Consider the following 15,714-nt stretch of genomic DNA (forward strand, 5'->3'; position numbering starts at 1 on the left):
TCAGAAATCCGCCTGCCTCTGCCTCCCAAGTGCTGGGATTAAAGGCGTGCACCACCACCGCCCGGCCGTATTTTGGATTCTTAAAGTGAGTTTGTATAGCTTGACTGTTTATCTTTGTGTGAATAGATTAAAATGATGAGCTTTTTAAAATGTTGATAATAGAAATATTTGTCTGCCTTAGCCTTGTTTCAGGGGATAAATCTGTCCCAGTCATTCATAATTCTGCAGTGATGAACTCTTCATAAGAACCTATCTGCTCAGATTCGTGGCCATCACTCCCACCTTTCCGTAACTCTAGGTCAGGAGTGCAGTTGGAGAGCAGCTAGCATCACCGTGATCCTCTCCAGCAGAGCGACATACTTAAAGACTTCCTACGGGTGAAGGTCAAAAGGACATGACTTAAAACAACATTAAAACTCACCACAGTAACATCAGACATGAAATTCAATAGGAAGCAATAATCTGCAGAATCAAGATTTCAGATAATCAGAATTAGCAAATATAGACTAAAATATGCTTAATTTCATTTTTAGAAGAATTAAGAGAAAGATTTAGATAAGACAATAGGAACAAAAGGATTCCTACTCAGTCAGATATTTTTGAAGAACCAGTAGGGACTTGGGGGCTTGGCTCCGGTCTTGGCTGGAACATGAATGGTCCTTGAATGTGTGCCGGTGTGCATGAACAACAGATTATGAAGTATGTCCTTTTTTTTCCCTCTCAACATTTTCTGTACCAAAAATCTAATAGGGTTGGAGAAGACTCTATCTGTGAGGGAGAGATGCTTGTCCTTAAGGAGCTTATAGTTTCCTTCCCTTTGTTTTTCCAAGGTGGTCTGTGGGGAAGGGTTGAAGAGAAAGACCGTAGAATCTACAGTCTTCAGGGCCTAGCAAGGGTCTTTTTTTTTTCCCCTTTGTAATAGCCATGCAACCTGGAATTTTTTATTATGTATATTATCTGCTTGTCTGTTCACTGTGTGTGTGCTTGGTGCCTACTGAGAGCAACAAGTGCTCTTAACTGCAGAACCCCACCTCTCCTGCCTGTGTCCATTGTTTTGGAGTTCTTTGCATTGTCATAAGGGTTTCTCTAGGTCTTGATCCTTATAAGCTCCACTAAGTTAAAACTCTTAACTTACTTAGTACTAGAAGATTGCCTTTGTTTAAAGGTTTAAAAAAAACCAAACCCTCAAATAAGATTTTAATGGAGAAACTGCTCATTTATCATTAGACATATGTCACTTTGAAAAGTAACTAATGTAAAAAAAATCAGTTCTGAGAGTCTTAACCTAATGTAATAAAGACATTACTATACCTACTTACAAGTTCAGTAATTTATAGCACGGAAAATGAAACACCAAAGGGAAATGGGGAAATGGTATTTTTCTGAGTAGGTTCTAGAGAGACTCCCAAAAGAAGGCAGCGTTTGTACTGAAGGTTGAAAGGCACACACACATGATCATTTGCTCTTTGGATAAGCGGCGGGGATCTTGGACAGCTGTTAACCTGAGAGTAGAGCAAGAATTTGAAAGTATCTGTCACTGCTACAACAGAGGTGAGAGATGTGCTGGCTGTAGCTAGCTGGCCATGAAAATGGGGTCCTGCCTTTCCAGTAGTGCAGCTCCCTGTCTGACTCTATGACCATGTTTTACCCTGTTCCTTCGAGTGTCTTTTTTCTTCAGTTGAGGCAAGTCTGTTAAGATACACACTGAAGAATAACTTCTTTGTATACACCAGTAAGACTGTAAAAATGAAACCTTTTATTATGTGACTGTGAAACTAGCTTTTCCCATTACTAAGTGGCATCTTGGATTGGGTGGTTTGGGAATGTTTTTCAGGTTGAAAATATCCTCTTGCATGACCGAGGCCACTATGTCTTGTGTGACTTTGGAAGTGCCACCAACAAATTCCAGAATCCACAGGCCGAGGGAGTCAATGCAGTAGAAGATGAGATTAAGAAGTAAGCCTTTTCTCCTTTGCTGGAGTTTCGTCCTTTGTCAGATAAGCACATTCTCTTTAGTTTACAGTGCAGCAGAGTGGGGAGGAAATGGTGCAGGCCAGTTACTCTTTATCCCAGAGCAGACTGTCCACTCTTGGGATGTTTGATTGTACCTGACAGCTGAGGAGAGAAGACTAGCTGGTGGGCTGATGCAGAAGAGTCTTAAACCCTTTCTCGAAGCTCCTATGGTCACGCTACACACCTATGTTAGTTTACAGTGCCATACATCCATAAAAGGAGGAATGGTAGCTGGAGACAGTGGGGAAGGGACACTATATCCCTGTAACCCCAGCAAGGAGCTTCAGGAGCTGAAGCAAGACGATCGTAAGGTCACGTCTGCCCTGGGCTGCATAGCAAGACCCTGTCTCTAAACTAAAGGCTAAATGGTGGGACATACTCACTGAACTATCCTGGTATTTCCAAGGGAAGCCACAGCTGTGGCATTATGAATCAGACAGCCCTAAATTGTTACCTCCTTCTCATGGGGAACTCAGCCACTCTCTACTGGAATTTATGGTAAATAGAGTGACTGAAGCCTCTACAGTTACTGAATCAGTGACCTGACAAGAAGTTTAGATTTTGGCTCCTGTAGGAACCTCATGCCCGAAATATTGGGTTTTCCCAAGCATGATACACTCACTCTGGCTTCTAGTAAATTAGCTGCAAGGCTTGCACTTGTACATTGTGAGCCTCTGTCCCTTTGTATCACTCAGATAGCCATGCGTAAGGCAAGAGCACTGCTGGATACAAGAACGCATAGTTGAGTGTTTAGTAACATAAGATATTCACTTGGAACTCTTGCTTACCCTACCGTTTTCCAGAGTCAAAGATAAGTAGCTTTAGCATCAAAGGACTCACAATCGTGGAGCTAGAATAACGGCATGGTGCATAAGATGCCTGCCATGCAAATGTAAGAACCAGAGTTTGGATCCTTAGCACCCATGGAAAAGGCCTGGTGGGCCTGTCTGTACTCCCATCACTTGGGAGCAAGCCAGATAGCTAGACTCATCCACGAGTCTCAAGAAGTAAAGTAGAAAGTAATGGAGGAAGATGCTCAACATTAGCTTCTGTTCTCCACATATATAGGCACACATGAACATGCACTACATACGTCACCCCTCCCAGAAAAGAACACATGAAATCAACACCCCAGACAGGACTCATGCTCAGAATACCTGCTTGTGTTGCTTCTGAGTCTCAGGTTAAGGGATTAGTTCTTTAAAAAGAATCAGCAAAATATAGCATTAGACTACAGTGGCTTATAGGGGAAAATTTTGTCTTCATTTGAGGACCCCCTAAAATGGGTGCTTTTAGGACTTTATTTAGTGTATTATGTCTGAATACCCCAGTGCCCTAGGCGTAGAAAGTCTGCTATGAGAGGATTTGATGATATCATTGGCAAGGAGAAGTTTCATTTTAGCTGCACTAATATTTAATTTGCTCTTCTGCAGATTGCTGCCCAAGAATTGGATTCTAGTACTATAAAAGAAAAATTGCTCCTTGATTATAGCACTGATATATTTAATAAAACATGGATCTCTTGATTGTAGATACACAACGCTCTCCTATCGAGCCCCAGAAATGGTCAACTTATACAGTGGCAAAATCATCACTACGAAGGCAGATATTTGGGTATGTGTCAACTAAGCCATCCACACCCCAGATGTTAGCAAGCCTTGACTGGACTCCTGAGCTGAACCAGTCAGGAGCAAGCACACAGCATTGCCCAACGTTGATGATGATCCTTTTATTTTATTGTTTTGTGTGTGTGTGTGTGTGTGTGTGTGTGTGTGTGTGTGTGTGTGCTTTGCCTGCATGTATGTCTGTGTGCATACAGTGTCCTCAGAAAACAATGTTGGATTCCCTGGAACTGGGATTACAGATGGTAATGTGGGTGCTGGAAATCAAACTTGGGTCCAATGGAAGAGCAGCCAGTGTGCTTAACCACTGAGCCAACTCTCCAATCCCCTTGATGCTGATCTTGATATGAGAGGACAGCCATGGCCTCTTGGAATATGGGGGGAAAATAAAAACAATCCCCCCACACTTTTTTCAGTATGCTTTTCATGTTGTGCCAGAGCTTGTTGTTCGTATGATATACTTCTAAAGAACAAACCAGTTGAAATCATTTTCTGATCACAGATAAAAATGGGACTCAGATACTAGATTGTCACTATGAGTTCTGAGTTCAAGCATTGTGTAGATAATAATACTATGTGGGTTTTTTCTGCTGGTAAATGTAGATAGTATTGGTCTTTTTTAGCAGATCACTGGCTTTATAGTAAACAAACCATTAGTTGCAATGTGCTTTCTTATTTTTTTAGGCTCTTGGCTGTTTGTTGTATAAATTATGCTACTTCACTTTGCCATTTGGGGAGAGCCAGGTGGCAATTTGTGATGGAAGCTTCACAATTCCTGATAACTCTCGATATTCACAAGATATGCACTGCCTTATTAGTAAGTATTTCAAGTTTCCAGTTTTATATTTCTTATTTCTAATCACCAAGAATGGATTGGAGGGTAAAGGGATTAAGTTCCAGGAATAAGGCTGAATGCAATGACAAAGAAATCATCTGATACTGTTGGGAACAGTGGTAGCACAGCAGTGTTCGCCTAGAGAAGTTGGTCTTTTTGCTAGAAAACTAAACTCTGCTTCAGGACTGAGCCAGCCACATTGTTGATCTGGTAGCTGTGCTCTGTGCAGCATGATGCTGCTGTGTTGTGCTGCAGTCAGTGTGAGAGCTCAGAGTCCAGCTGACTCACATCACGGGATAGGAAATGCATCTTTGAGAAGCTGGAAGCAGCTCAAGTGAGCGTGATTGCGGTACTGGAATGAATGCATAATTAAGACCATATAACTCCATGGAGCCAGGTTTTTCCTCTCATTTAGATTATCACTAGATTTTTACAACAAGCATCTAAATTGAGTGTCTTGTTTGAAATTCCAGAGAGTTTCATTTCTTTGTGTTATCATAGCCAGCATATGTACTAACATCCATTAACCAGATGGGAGAAAAGTAAGTGTTGTACCAGAACATGTACTAAAATGCTAAGGAAACAGAATTTTTTAAAAAGTCATCCATAAAAATGCTGGTCAAAACATTTAGTAGCTAAGTTTGAAAAAACCTTGTAGACCATAAATCCTGAGCTGCCCAATTTGAGTCCTGGCCAGGGAACATCCTGAGAGAAAGAGAAGTGAGGTAGAGCATCTGACCTGTGTTGAGGCCTACCTGTGCCTCACCTAGCTCTCAAAATCTGTGGGTTTGGTGGGTATTTATTTATTTATTTACATACTTATTTAGAGACAGGGTCTCACTATGTAGCTTTTCCTGGAATTGACTATATAGACCAAGCTAGCCTTGAACTCACAGAAATCTGTATGCCTCCACCTCCTGAGTACTAGGATTAAAGCCATGTGCCACCAAGCCTGGCAAAACTTGTAGATTTTAAGGGTCATTGTCCCTGTTTTACACAAGAAGGAGCCGGATGATTATTTCCACTGTGACACTCTTCTTAGTGACTAGGAGGATAGGGAATTTAAAGGATAGGTAGCCCTTGGGATGCCAGATTGTTTGCATAGGCAAAGCAGTGGTCTGTGCTAGAAAGTGGGAGGGAGGTATGGGAGGACAGCTGATCTTGTGCTAGCCCCAGAGGTGTGGAAGGAAGTGGGAGGGAGGTATGGGAGGACAGCTGATCTTGGTGTTACTGATAGCTAAGCCCCGCCCTCCCTGGCAATTTTTTTATTTCTAACATCTGCATCAATAAATTCATGTTGGAAAAAAAAAAAACAGCTCTTTATGAGTGATTGTCGCACTGACACCTTTTCCAGACCCCATTTAGCGTGTAAGCTGTTTGCAGATTCTAAACTTGCAGGCCTCAAGTTCAGCCTCTTGTTGCCCCCCCCCCCACTCCTTTCCCCAGATTGTCCTTTTCTACTTTCTTAGTGGTATTGCCATACAGGCCTTGATAGATAACATGGAAGATTTTCTTCGGATCTGAAAGAACAAGCAAAAGGGAGGCACCAGCCATGACCTTAGCCACACTGAGTCTCTTTGAGCTTGTATTGCATTCAGCAGCTGGCATGGTTCTCACCACAGTACTACAAACTCAGTAGATCATGGCGTGGTGCCTTGCCCCAGCACATCCCTCCCACGGATCATTCCTAGAAGATGTCACCTTCTCATGTCCCATTCAGTAAACTTCGGTGGCTTGTCAGTGGTCCCACAATTAGGCCCTGATTCCTAGCATGGTATTTAGGGTTCTTCATATTCCTTTTCTGTCCCACCTAGGCACCCATCTTGCACTATCCTTTGGGCTCCTGGGCTCCTGTTTCAAGATAGCAGTGTTCACTTTCTGGCCTTTATTTAAGCTTTCCTTTGTTGGCATTGTCCTGTCACCTGGACTGCCTCTTTCTTTGCTCCCTGTGACTAACCCTTGTCCTGTCTCTTCAGCAAGGCCATTTAAAGCCTCAGCCTCACAGATCTTTTCAGAACTTAGTGTCCAGGTCATTCATTACTTAAGCAGTAAACTGCCTTCACTTACTGTGCATATATTTATATGCATATCTCCAAGAATAGTAAGTACATTCATGAGTTTGTTTTGTAGACCCAGAGAGAGACCCAGGGAGTGTTGACCACCAAACTCTGAGTTCATAAAGTTTGGAGTTTGGTTGTATTTGTCAGTAGTTGTTTGTTTAATAGAGGTAATAAAGTAGGAAACAATATGCCCGGCCTTGGCACCTTCTCAGTCTTAGACTATGAAGCTGATTATTCTTATGTTTAGAAGGTGAGCCCCTGATATTCCAGGCATAGGGTATGAACCTCAGTGGTTTTGTTATAGCTCAAGGAGTTTATTTCTTGTTTCCCCTGCTAAAAAAAGGGCTAATTGAACTGTCCAATTTTCTGAAAATTGAATCTTAAAACACAACCCAAATTTAATAGTAGAAAAGTTCAGTTACATAGCTGAAAGAACAATTGTTAGGATATTATGAAGTAAGCACATGTATGTTTGTCTTAGGATATATGTTGGAACCAGACCCCGACAAACGGCCGGATATTTACCAGGTTTCTTACTTCTCATTTAAACTACTCAAGAAAGATTGCCCAGTTCCAAATGTACAGGTATGTGAATGGTGCTTTTGAAAATTGACTTATAATTTTTAAGGATGTTTTTATTTGTTCTTTTAGAATTTCATACATGTAACAATGCATTTTGATCGTATCTATCCCTATTCCTCCCCCAACACTCCTGGGACCTGTCTAACCTACCCCTCTCCCAAGTTCCTGTCATTTTCTTTTCTTTTTTAAAAAATCATCTACTGAGTCCAGCTAGTTCTGCCAGTATGCCCACAGGTATGGGGCTATCTAGCTGAGCACTGGCTTCCTACTGTTCTTACATTTACAGAGAAAAATGACTCTGGATCAGCAGGTGTCAACTACTTGTGTAGTTCAGTGAAATGTGGGGCCTCAGGAGTCCCTGGAATTTTGATTACCTTGAACTTTGGCAGGTCTTGTACGTGTAACCACAGCTGTGATATGTTCATGAAAATGATACTATTTAAAGGAAATAAACAGCACGACATTGATATTTTTGGGTCACTATGGGTATTAATCTCCAGATTTAATCAATATCAGTGTCCCCTGCTTTATTCACTTGGGACATTCCAGCAAAGCAGCTACTATAAAGAGAATACAATTTTCCCGTGGAATTTAATTATGAAACTGAGAAGGTACACTGAACAATAAGAGCCCCCACCTCCACCCCAATGCCTGGGGATTGAGCTCTGAGCAGAGTGACCAAGTTCCACCTTCCACAGCTCACTGAGAGCTCCATGTCTATGGTGTTTCCTAGAGTAGTGAGGTGCCTTTCTTCCTGAGGTAAAACCCTGTTCACCCTGTTTCTCTCGCTCTTCTTGGGCATTTCGCTTCCTTGATGCATCTAATGAATTTCTCCAGTCTCCCTTCCCTCTAACAGGGAAATGAGAGCCAAGAAGTGGTGTTAGAAAACCCCAGATGCTACTTCCACTAGCCCTGGTCAAACTACCTATTCTTTGTTTGGAGTTTTAATTTTTATTTTAAAAATAAGATCCTACTTTGTAGCCCGAGCTGACCTTAATTTCTTGATCCTCCTGCCTCAACCTCTCAAGTCCTGGGGTTATTGCCATAGGCCATCATATTGTTCTCAGGCTACTTTTTCTTGACAGTGAAATCTACATGCTTTTTTTTTCTTTCAACTTTTTAGAACTCTCCCATTCCTGCAAAACTCCCTGAACCAGTGAAAGCCAGTGAGGCAGCTGTAAAAAAGAGCCAGCCAAAGGCCAGGTAAGAAATGCCCTCAAGAGCTTGAATTGTGCTTAACGGCAGCTGCAGCTGAATTGCCTGCTGCTGGAGCCCTGCGTGGCTGTGAGATGAAAGGAAAGCAAGCTCTTTCTCCCTGTGCAGAAACTGTTCTTTGGGAATGCCAAGAGAGATACAATAAAATCTACATTTGAAAGGAATCAAGAGCCTCACAGATGTGTTCATTGTATGGCAGTGGATACAGGGGCCTTCTAGGATAAGGCAATGCCAGACTATAATGTTTATGAGTAGAGAATTGTTCAAGTCTATCTCCAAGCTAGTGGGTAACCAGGTTCATCTCCTAGTCTTCCACATTCCTTTCTTCTCTGGCTCCAGCCATATTAGGAAAGCAGTCTATCAAGAGATTCCCCCTGGGGCAGTGGTGGCACACACCTTTAATCCCAGCACTTGGGAGGCAGAGGCAGGCGGATTTCTTGAGTTCGAGGCCAGCCTGGTCTACAGAGTGAGTTCCAGGACAGCCAGAGCTATACAGAGAAACCCTGTCTCAAAAAATACAAACAAACAAACAAACAAAACAAAGAGATTCCCCCTAGGTCTTAGCCAATCACACTATAGTCACCTAGGGTCTTCCAAGAAAGGATTAAACAAGTAAAGGAAGATGCCCAAGTCAGAGGAACAGGGTCAGGCCAGGAAAGCCTGGGATGATAGTTGTCAGGTACAAGTCTCACTTCAGAGAGGAAGAGGACGAGTGGGTAGATATGACCCAGACTACTATACCATTTCAGGAAAGGCAGCAGAAGTCCTCATCCCACAGTCAGCCTGCAGAGGAGTTCCTACTGAAGACCTTGCATTGGGATTTGGACCTGAGAGCAGTCTATAGGAGGAAAAACTTCAGGGCACTCTGGACTGGATCTCTTTTTATTGTTTTTCACAACTGTCATATCTCAGGGTCTGCCAGACATATTCACAGAGATTTTAGATGAAAAATTCTGAGGGTGACTAGGAGGTTCTCTGCCTCTTCTTTTTTACCATCCTCTCATGGGCAGGAAATGCTAGCAACAAACTATGTAAACAAAAGACTGGATAACTGAGTATTTTTTAAAGTTTTATTTATTATTTATCTATTATTGTATATGTGTATGTGCAAGCAGATTTATGAGCTCATGAGTGTAGGTGCCCCTAGAGGTGAGAAGAGGACATTGGCTCCGCTGCAGCTGGAATTGGCAGAGGTTGTGAGCCACCCAGCATGAGCACTGAGAACTGAACTCTCAGCATCTCTGCACATCCAGTACATGTTTTTATCAGCTGAACCATAACCAAAGCAACTTGCAGAAGAACATATTCGATTTGGGCTTATGGTCCCAGAGGGATTAGAGTCCATTATGATGAGGAGATATGGCAGCAAGCAGCAGGCACAGTAGCTGGAGCAGGATCATGCAAGAAGCAGAGAGCAACTGCAAAGAAGGCAAGGCCTTAAGACTCAAAGGCTACCACCAGTGATGTACTTCCTTCAGCAAGGCCATACCTCCAAACTTCTGCAAATAGCATCACCCACTGAGGCCCAGGTGTTCAAATGCATAAGGCTGTCAGGAACATTTTATGCAGACCATCACAGCTGGTCAGATAGTTCTGCTTCATGAAGCTCCAGGTCCCAGGTTTCTTCATACTTCTCACTCTCCCACCTTTCAACATAATCATGACCTTATGGCTTAATATGGCAGATCTATATTCAAAGCAGCAAAAGCAAGGAATAATCAAAGAGACCATTATCTCTTAAGGCTCCTAGAAAGTGCCAGATAGTCAAAGCTTGCTGCTTGGCCATCTCAGGTTACAAAAGAGTCTACGCCATGTGATCATTTCTTCAGATGACTGTGTGTCCAACCAAAAATTTATTATTGTGGAAAACAAAAGTTTGTGTATTTGAGAAGTAGTGTTCCTATCACAGTCTCTAATTTGCTTATTTCTTCCATTTGTCCTGTTCGGGTCACTCATCTGCATGATTTTTACTGTAAAGAGCTCCCCTACCTTTTAAAAAGATTTATTTTTGTTTATGTGGGTCTGTGTGGTGGCATGCCCATGTGATTGCAGGTGCCCACAGAGGTCTGAAGACATTATTAGATCCCCTGGAGCTGGAGTTACTGTTGTGAGTTATTCTGTGAAGATGCTAGCAACTGAACTCAGGTCGTTTGGAAGAGTAGCAAGCACTCTTAACTACTGAGCCTTCTCTCCAGCTCCTAGAGAGTCCATTATAACAGCTAGTTTTAACTAAGTTAAAGTTCTATCTGTGTGTGAAAAACCACTGCCCCAACTGGTCTCCAGAGTCTATTTGGTGTTGGTGCAAGAGTATCTGGACAGAGTCAGTTTGAAGCAGCATTTCCTGTGCAGGGATCTCAGCGGCAGCCACTCTGCACATGGATAGTGGACAGAAATATCTGTTTATAGACTTTGGTCAGTGTGTCTAGAACTTATTTGTCTACCAAGAAGCTTTTAAATCCTTTTATTGGGGATATTTAGTAACATTTTTACTGAGTATAAAGGAATTATTACTAAGAAAAAAGGTTTTCATTTCCCCATAACTTCTTCAATGAACTTACTTGTCATTCCAGAGTATATTATTCAGGGACCTGAGGCCAAGGAGGTAGCTCAATTATTATTTTTTCAATTATTTTTTAGTGAAAATTCAACTATATATTCTAGTCACAGTGTCACCTCCCCCACCTCTTCTCTTATCCTCTCCACCTCCCTACCCATCCAACTCCACAACTTCTTTCTCTCTCTCTCTCTCTCTCTCTCTCTCTCTCTCTCTCTCTCTCTCTCTCACAGAAAAAATTGGCAAGTTAAAAAAAATAAGAAAACTGAGAAAGCACAAGAAACACATAAACACACAGACACACAAAACAAAACTAACACAAATTGGAAACCATAATATATAATAATTAAATATTTTTATTGAAATTAGATTCATTAAAATTAAAATATATTGATATATAATTAATTATGTATAGTTAGTTAATAATAAAATATAATTAATATATAAGCAAAAGACCAGTAAGATTTAACAAAATATGCCTAAACAAAGCAATATGAGACCAAAAAGCAAATCTAGAAAAACACTATTGACTTCATTGTGTATTGGCTATCTTCTGGGCTATGGTACCTACCCTTAAATGTAGTTTATATGCTCAATGAGACTTCATTGGAGAAAACTAACTTTTCCTTTGCAAGTGGTTGTTAGTTGGAGATGGTATTTCCATTAGGGATGGGAGATCATGTCCATTTCCCTCTAACAGTGCTGGGACTCCATCTGGCTTGAACCTGTGCAGAGTACACACACTGTGTATGTTTGTCAGTCCTGTTGTGCTTGGCATACACGTTTTCTTGGTGCCCTCCATCCATCCTGGCTCTTAGAGTCTTTCCACCTCCCTCTTCTTCCTTAGCCCTGAGGTTAGGGGGTTGACCAAGACATTCCATTTAGGGCAGTGTCCAGTTTTACTCTACACATTGTCCGGTGTGGGTCTCTCTATTAGTTCCCATCTACTGTAACAAGAGGCAGCTTCTTGAATGATGATGACTGAGTGAGACACTGGTATATAGCAGAAAATGTCACTAGAAGTCATTTTAGAGCTGTGTTCCTTTAATAGAATAATAGTACTTGGCTTTTCACTAGGCCATGGCCTATCAAGTGTCAGGTTCTTGGCCACCTGAGGAGTGTCAGGTGTGGGTTCTGTCTCATAGAATGGACCTTAAATCCAATCAAAGAGTGGGTGTTTACTCCCCAATGTTTGTGCCACTGTTGTACCATCGTGTCATGCAGGGTTGGTGTTCATGAGCTCCCTTAGTTTGTGCTTGTCTTAAAATGTCCTTATTTGGGCTGGGGAGATGGCCTTGTGGGTAATTACCACTTGCAGAACCCATGTGAAGAAGCTGCATACAGTAGGGCATATGTTTGTAATCCTAGCATGCCCCAACCAGGAGATGAGAGGCAGACACAGGTGAATAGCAGGAAGTTGACAGATGAGCTAGCCTGGTGCATGCAGCGTTGACAAGGAAAACCCTGTCTCAAACTAGGTAAAAGATGAGAACCAACACCTAAAGTTGTCCTCTGACCTCCATACGTGCATCATGGTGCTTGCACATCTCCCTGACAAATGACCTTGAATCTCCATTGCTTTTCAAGATTGCTTTACTAGGTATGGTAATTTTGGTTGAGGGTTATGTACTTTCAGGGTTTGGAATGTATCATTCTGTGCTTTCTTGGCTTTAAGGTTGCTGATGAGAGATATGTTATTTTGATGTGTTTGCCTTTGTAGGTGAAGTGGCATTTGGGGACGTGTTGACTAAGCCAATCTGAATGTTTTGAAGGGGTGTTAAGGGCAAACATCTCATGTTCTACATATACCCTCTATTTTCCCACATTTTAACAGCAGTTTTGTTTTTCCTTTTCTAGACTGACCGATCCCATTCCCACCACGGAGACTTCAATCGCACCCCGCCAGAGGCCTAAAGCTGGGCAGACTCAGCCAAACCCAGGAATCCTTCCCATTCAGCCAGCTCTGACTCCTCGTAAGAGGGCCACTGTTCAGCCCCTACCTCAGGCTGCAGGTCAGTAACTGGCTTGCAGCTTGTTCCGTTGCTTCTTGATGGTAGTGTTAGAAGGCGCAGCCTTCTTTAGAATAATGCACTAAGTTGCCCATGAATGTGTGTGGCCAGTGGCTGCACAAGGAGGAATTTCTCTCTGTACTCAGATGGAGCTTCAACGTCTGAAACCTATTGTCTGCATTTATTTTCTTATTGGATCTCTGGTCCATCTACACCACCCTATTTATCTTATGTATTTCTCCTTGCTTTTAAAGAAACAAGGCTTACTTATTTTTTGTAATCACAGAATATTTTATTAATGCTGTGTTTACTGGAGTACTTATCATCCTTTGTTTTCTAGTGTTCTGTTATAACAAGGGGAGTGAGCTTTTCTTTAATAAAGGGAATTGGTCCAAAACAAGAAGTCACAGATCACAGCCATCACATCTCTCACCAGGAACCATTTCTGATAAATTTGGTGGCCATCCATATAGAGCCATGCATGCAGATGCTAGTTGTGTAAACTACTCATAAATATCAAAGGATGATTTTGCTGTGGCACACAAGCTGGCGCACAGTCTATGTTTAGTTTTAGTTGTCAGCTGCGTGGGTAAGGGGAACGAGAGGTGCTGACTGCAGAGCTAGGTGACTGAATGAGATGGCGGGTGAGGGAAACCCTTTGCAGGAAGCAGATCTGAAGTTTACAGTTCCACCTGGCTTTGAAATTTTGGAAGCACATGATTTGGCAAGAGGTGGAAAACTATTCCAAGTAGAACATCACAGATGGCAAAATAGTGAGGAACAGACAAAGCTTGGGATAGTCTGCCTACATCTGCCATTTCTTGTATAGCAAGTCACAAAGCCTTTTTTTATAAGGTTTCTCTGTGTAGCCCTGTCTGTCCTTGAACTCACAGAGATCCACCTGCCTCTCCTCCCGAGTGCTGGGATTAAAGGTATGCACCACCACTGCCAAGCTTCAGAAAGCCATTTTTGTCTGGTAGAGTTCTGAGCCCTTACATGGAGTTTATTTTCATTGTAGGACCCAGCAATCAGGCTGGACTTCTAGCCAGTGTTTCCCAACCTAAAGCCCAAGCCACACCCAGTCAACCTCTTCAGTCATCTCAACCCAAGCAGCCACAAGCTCCACCCACCCCACAGCAGACCCCAGCTACCCAGACCCAAGGTCTGCCCACTCAGGCCCAGGCCACGCCCCAGCACCAGCAGCAGCTCCTCCTCAAGCAACAGCAGCAGCAGCAGCAACAGCCTCAGCAGCCTACAGCACCACAGCCAGCAGGCACCTTTTACCAACAGCAGCAGCAGCAGGCTCAGACTCAGCAGGTAAGGAGCTCTGTATGACCCTTGCTTTGTACAGTGGAATATTGGTATTCAAAGGCCTGGAAGTGCTGGGATGGCCAAGAGTCACTGACCAATATGTCATCGCTTCTCACAGATGCAGAAACTGAAACATTGAAGTATAATTAATAACTCTCAAAACTTGTCCTCAAGCCTTGGGGAATTTACACCCTGACTGACTGAGCTACTTTCTAAGGAGATACAGGAGGTGGGGTAGGGGGATAACAATGATGTCCTGTTAACACACAGTATCCAGTAGTGTAAGCCATTTCAGATTGTACTGGCTGGTTTTGTGTGTCAACTTGACACAGGCTGGAGTTATCACAGAGAAGGGAGTTTCAGTTGGGGAAGTGCCTCCGTGAGATCCAGCTGTGGGGCATTTTCTCAATTGCCCCTTGTGGGTGATGCCATCCCTGGGCTGGAGGTCTTGGGTTCTATAAGAGAGCAGGCTGAGCAAGCCAGGAGAAGCAAGCCAGTAAGGAACATCCCTCCATGGCCTCTGCATCAGCTCCTGCTTCCTGACCTGCTTGAGTTCCAGTCCTGGCTTCCTCTGGTGATCAACAACATGTGGAAGTGTAAGCTCAATAAACCCTTTCCTCCCCAGCTTGTTTCTTGGTCATGATGTTGTACAGGAATAGAAACCCTGACTAAGACACAGATGATGCATAATTTAAATTTCCTTGGTTGGATCAGTAGCCAAATAAGGTTCGTGTACTCCATTTAGTTGGGATATATTATTTTCCATTATTTTTACATATTTTTAAACTTTGAACATATATATTTTATAATGATTGATTTATTTTTTTAAAACATTGTGTGTGTGTGTCTGTATGAGTGTATACATACATATATATGTGGGCACATATACCTGTGAACACTCAGAGGCAAGAGGAGCGATGGATCAACTCTAAATGTAATTTAGAATTGTAGACATTTGCTGGATGCCTGATTTGTTACATGTGTGCTGGGATGTGAACTCCAGCAAGCACTCCTAACCACTGAGCCAACTCTCTAGCCACAGTGAGGGAGACTGATATATCTTTTACATCCTTTTATCTCCTCTGCCATTTTTATTTATTTATTTATTTTAAGAAACTGAATTGCTTGTTCTTTTTCAGTTGAACTTGTATTGGTTACCCTTTGACATTTGGTATATTCCACTACTCTGTCTGTCTGTCTGTCTGTCTGTCTGTCTGTCTGTGTATGTATATTTGAGCCCAGGAGTCTGTTCTATCTACCATGTGGGTTCCAGGGCCAGAACTCAGGTGGTGACTTGGCTACAAATGCCCTTAGTTGCTGAGCTCTCTCAGCAGCCCTAAACTGGTGCTTTCCAGAGACATGCTCAGTATCAGTTCAGTCTGGAGTTCTTTGCTCTTCCTGTTCATTCCAGTGGGTGGCCAGTGTTGTCTTTGACCATCAGTGGGCTTAGGTGTCGTCTGTTTCATTTGTTTTTTATTTACTTATTTTACTTATTTTGGGTTTTTTGTTTGTT

The 15,714-nt window shown here is 42.5% G+C and overlaps 1 protein-coding gene across 10 annotated transcripts in view; it reads left to right on the top strand.

The window, feature by feature from the left end:
- The window catches only part of Aak1 (AP2 associated kinase 1), a 155,225-nt gene that overhangs the window by 94,279 nt on the left and 45,232 nt on the right, over positions 1-15,714 (top strand). For all 10 annotated transcript variants that reach the window (XM_031382444.1, XM_031382445.1, XM_031382451.1 and 7 more), the window contains 7 exons: positions 1,835-1,956; positions 3,546-3,627; positions 4,320-4,452; positions 7,012-7,115; positions 8,236-8,315; positions 12,739-12,893; positions 13,909-14,207. In XM_031382444.1, the coding sequence (XP_031238304.1) occupies positions 1,835-1,956; positions 3,546-3,627; positions 4,320-4,452; positions 7,012-7,115; positions 8,236-8,315; positions 12,739-12,893; positions 13,909-14,207 (975 nt within the window). The remainder of the gene's footprint in view (positions 1-1,834; positions 1,957-3,545; positions 3,628-4,319; positions 4,453-7,011; positions 7,116-8,235; positions 8,316-12,738; positions 12,894-13,908; positions 14,208-15,714) is intronic.

Source organism: Mastomys coucha, unplaced genomic scaffold, assembly GCF_008632895.1.
Source record: "Mastomys coucha isolate ucsf_1 unplaced genomic scaffold, UCSF_Mcou_1 pScaffold20, whole genome shotgun sequence".
Lineage (NCBI taxonomy): Eukaryota > Metazoa > Chordata > Mammalia > Rodentia > Muridae > Mastomys > Mastomys coucha.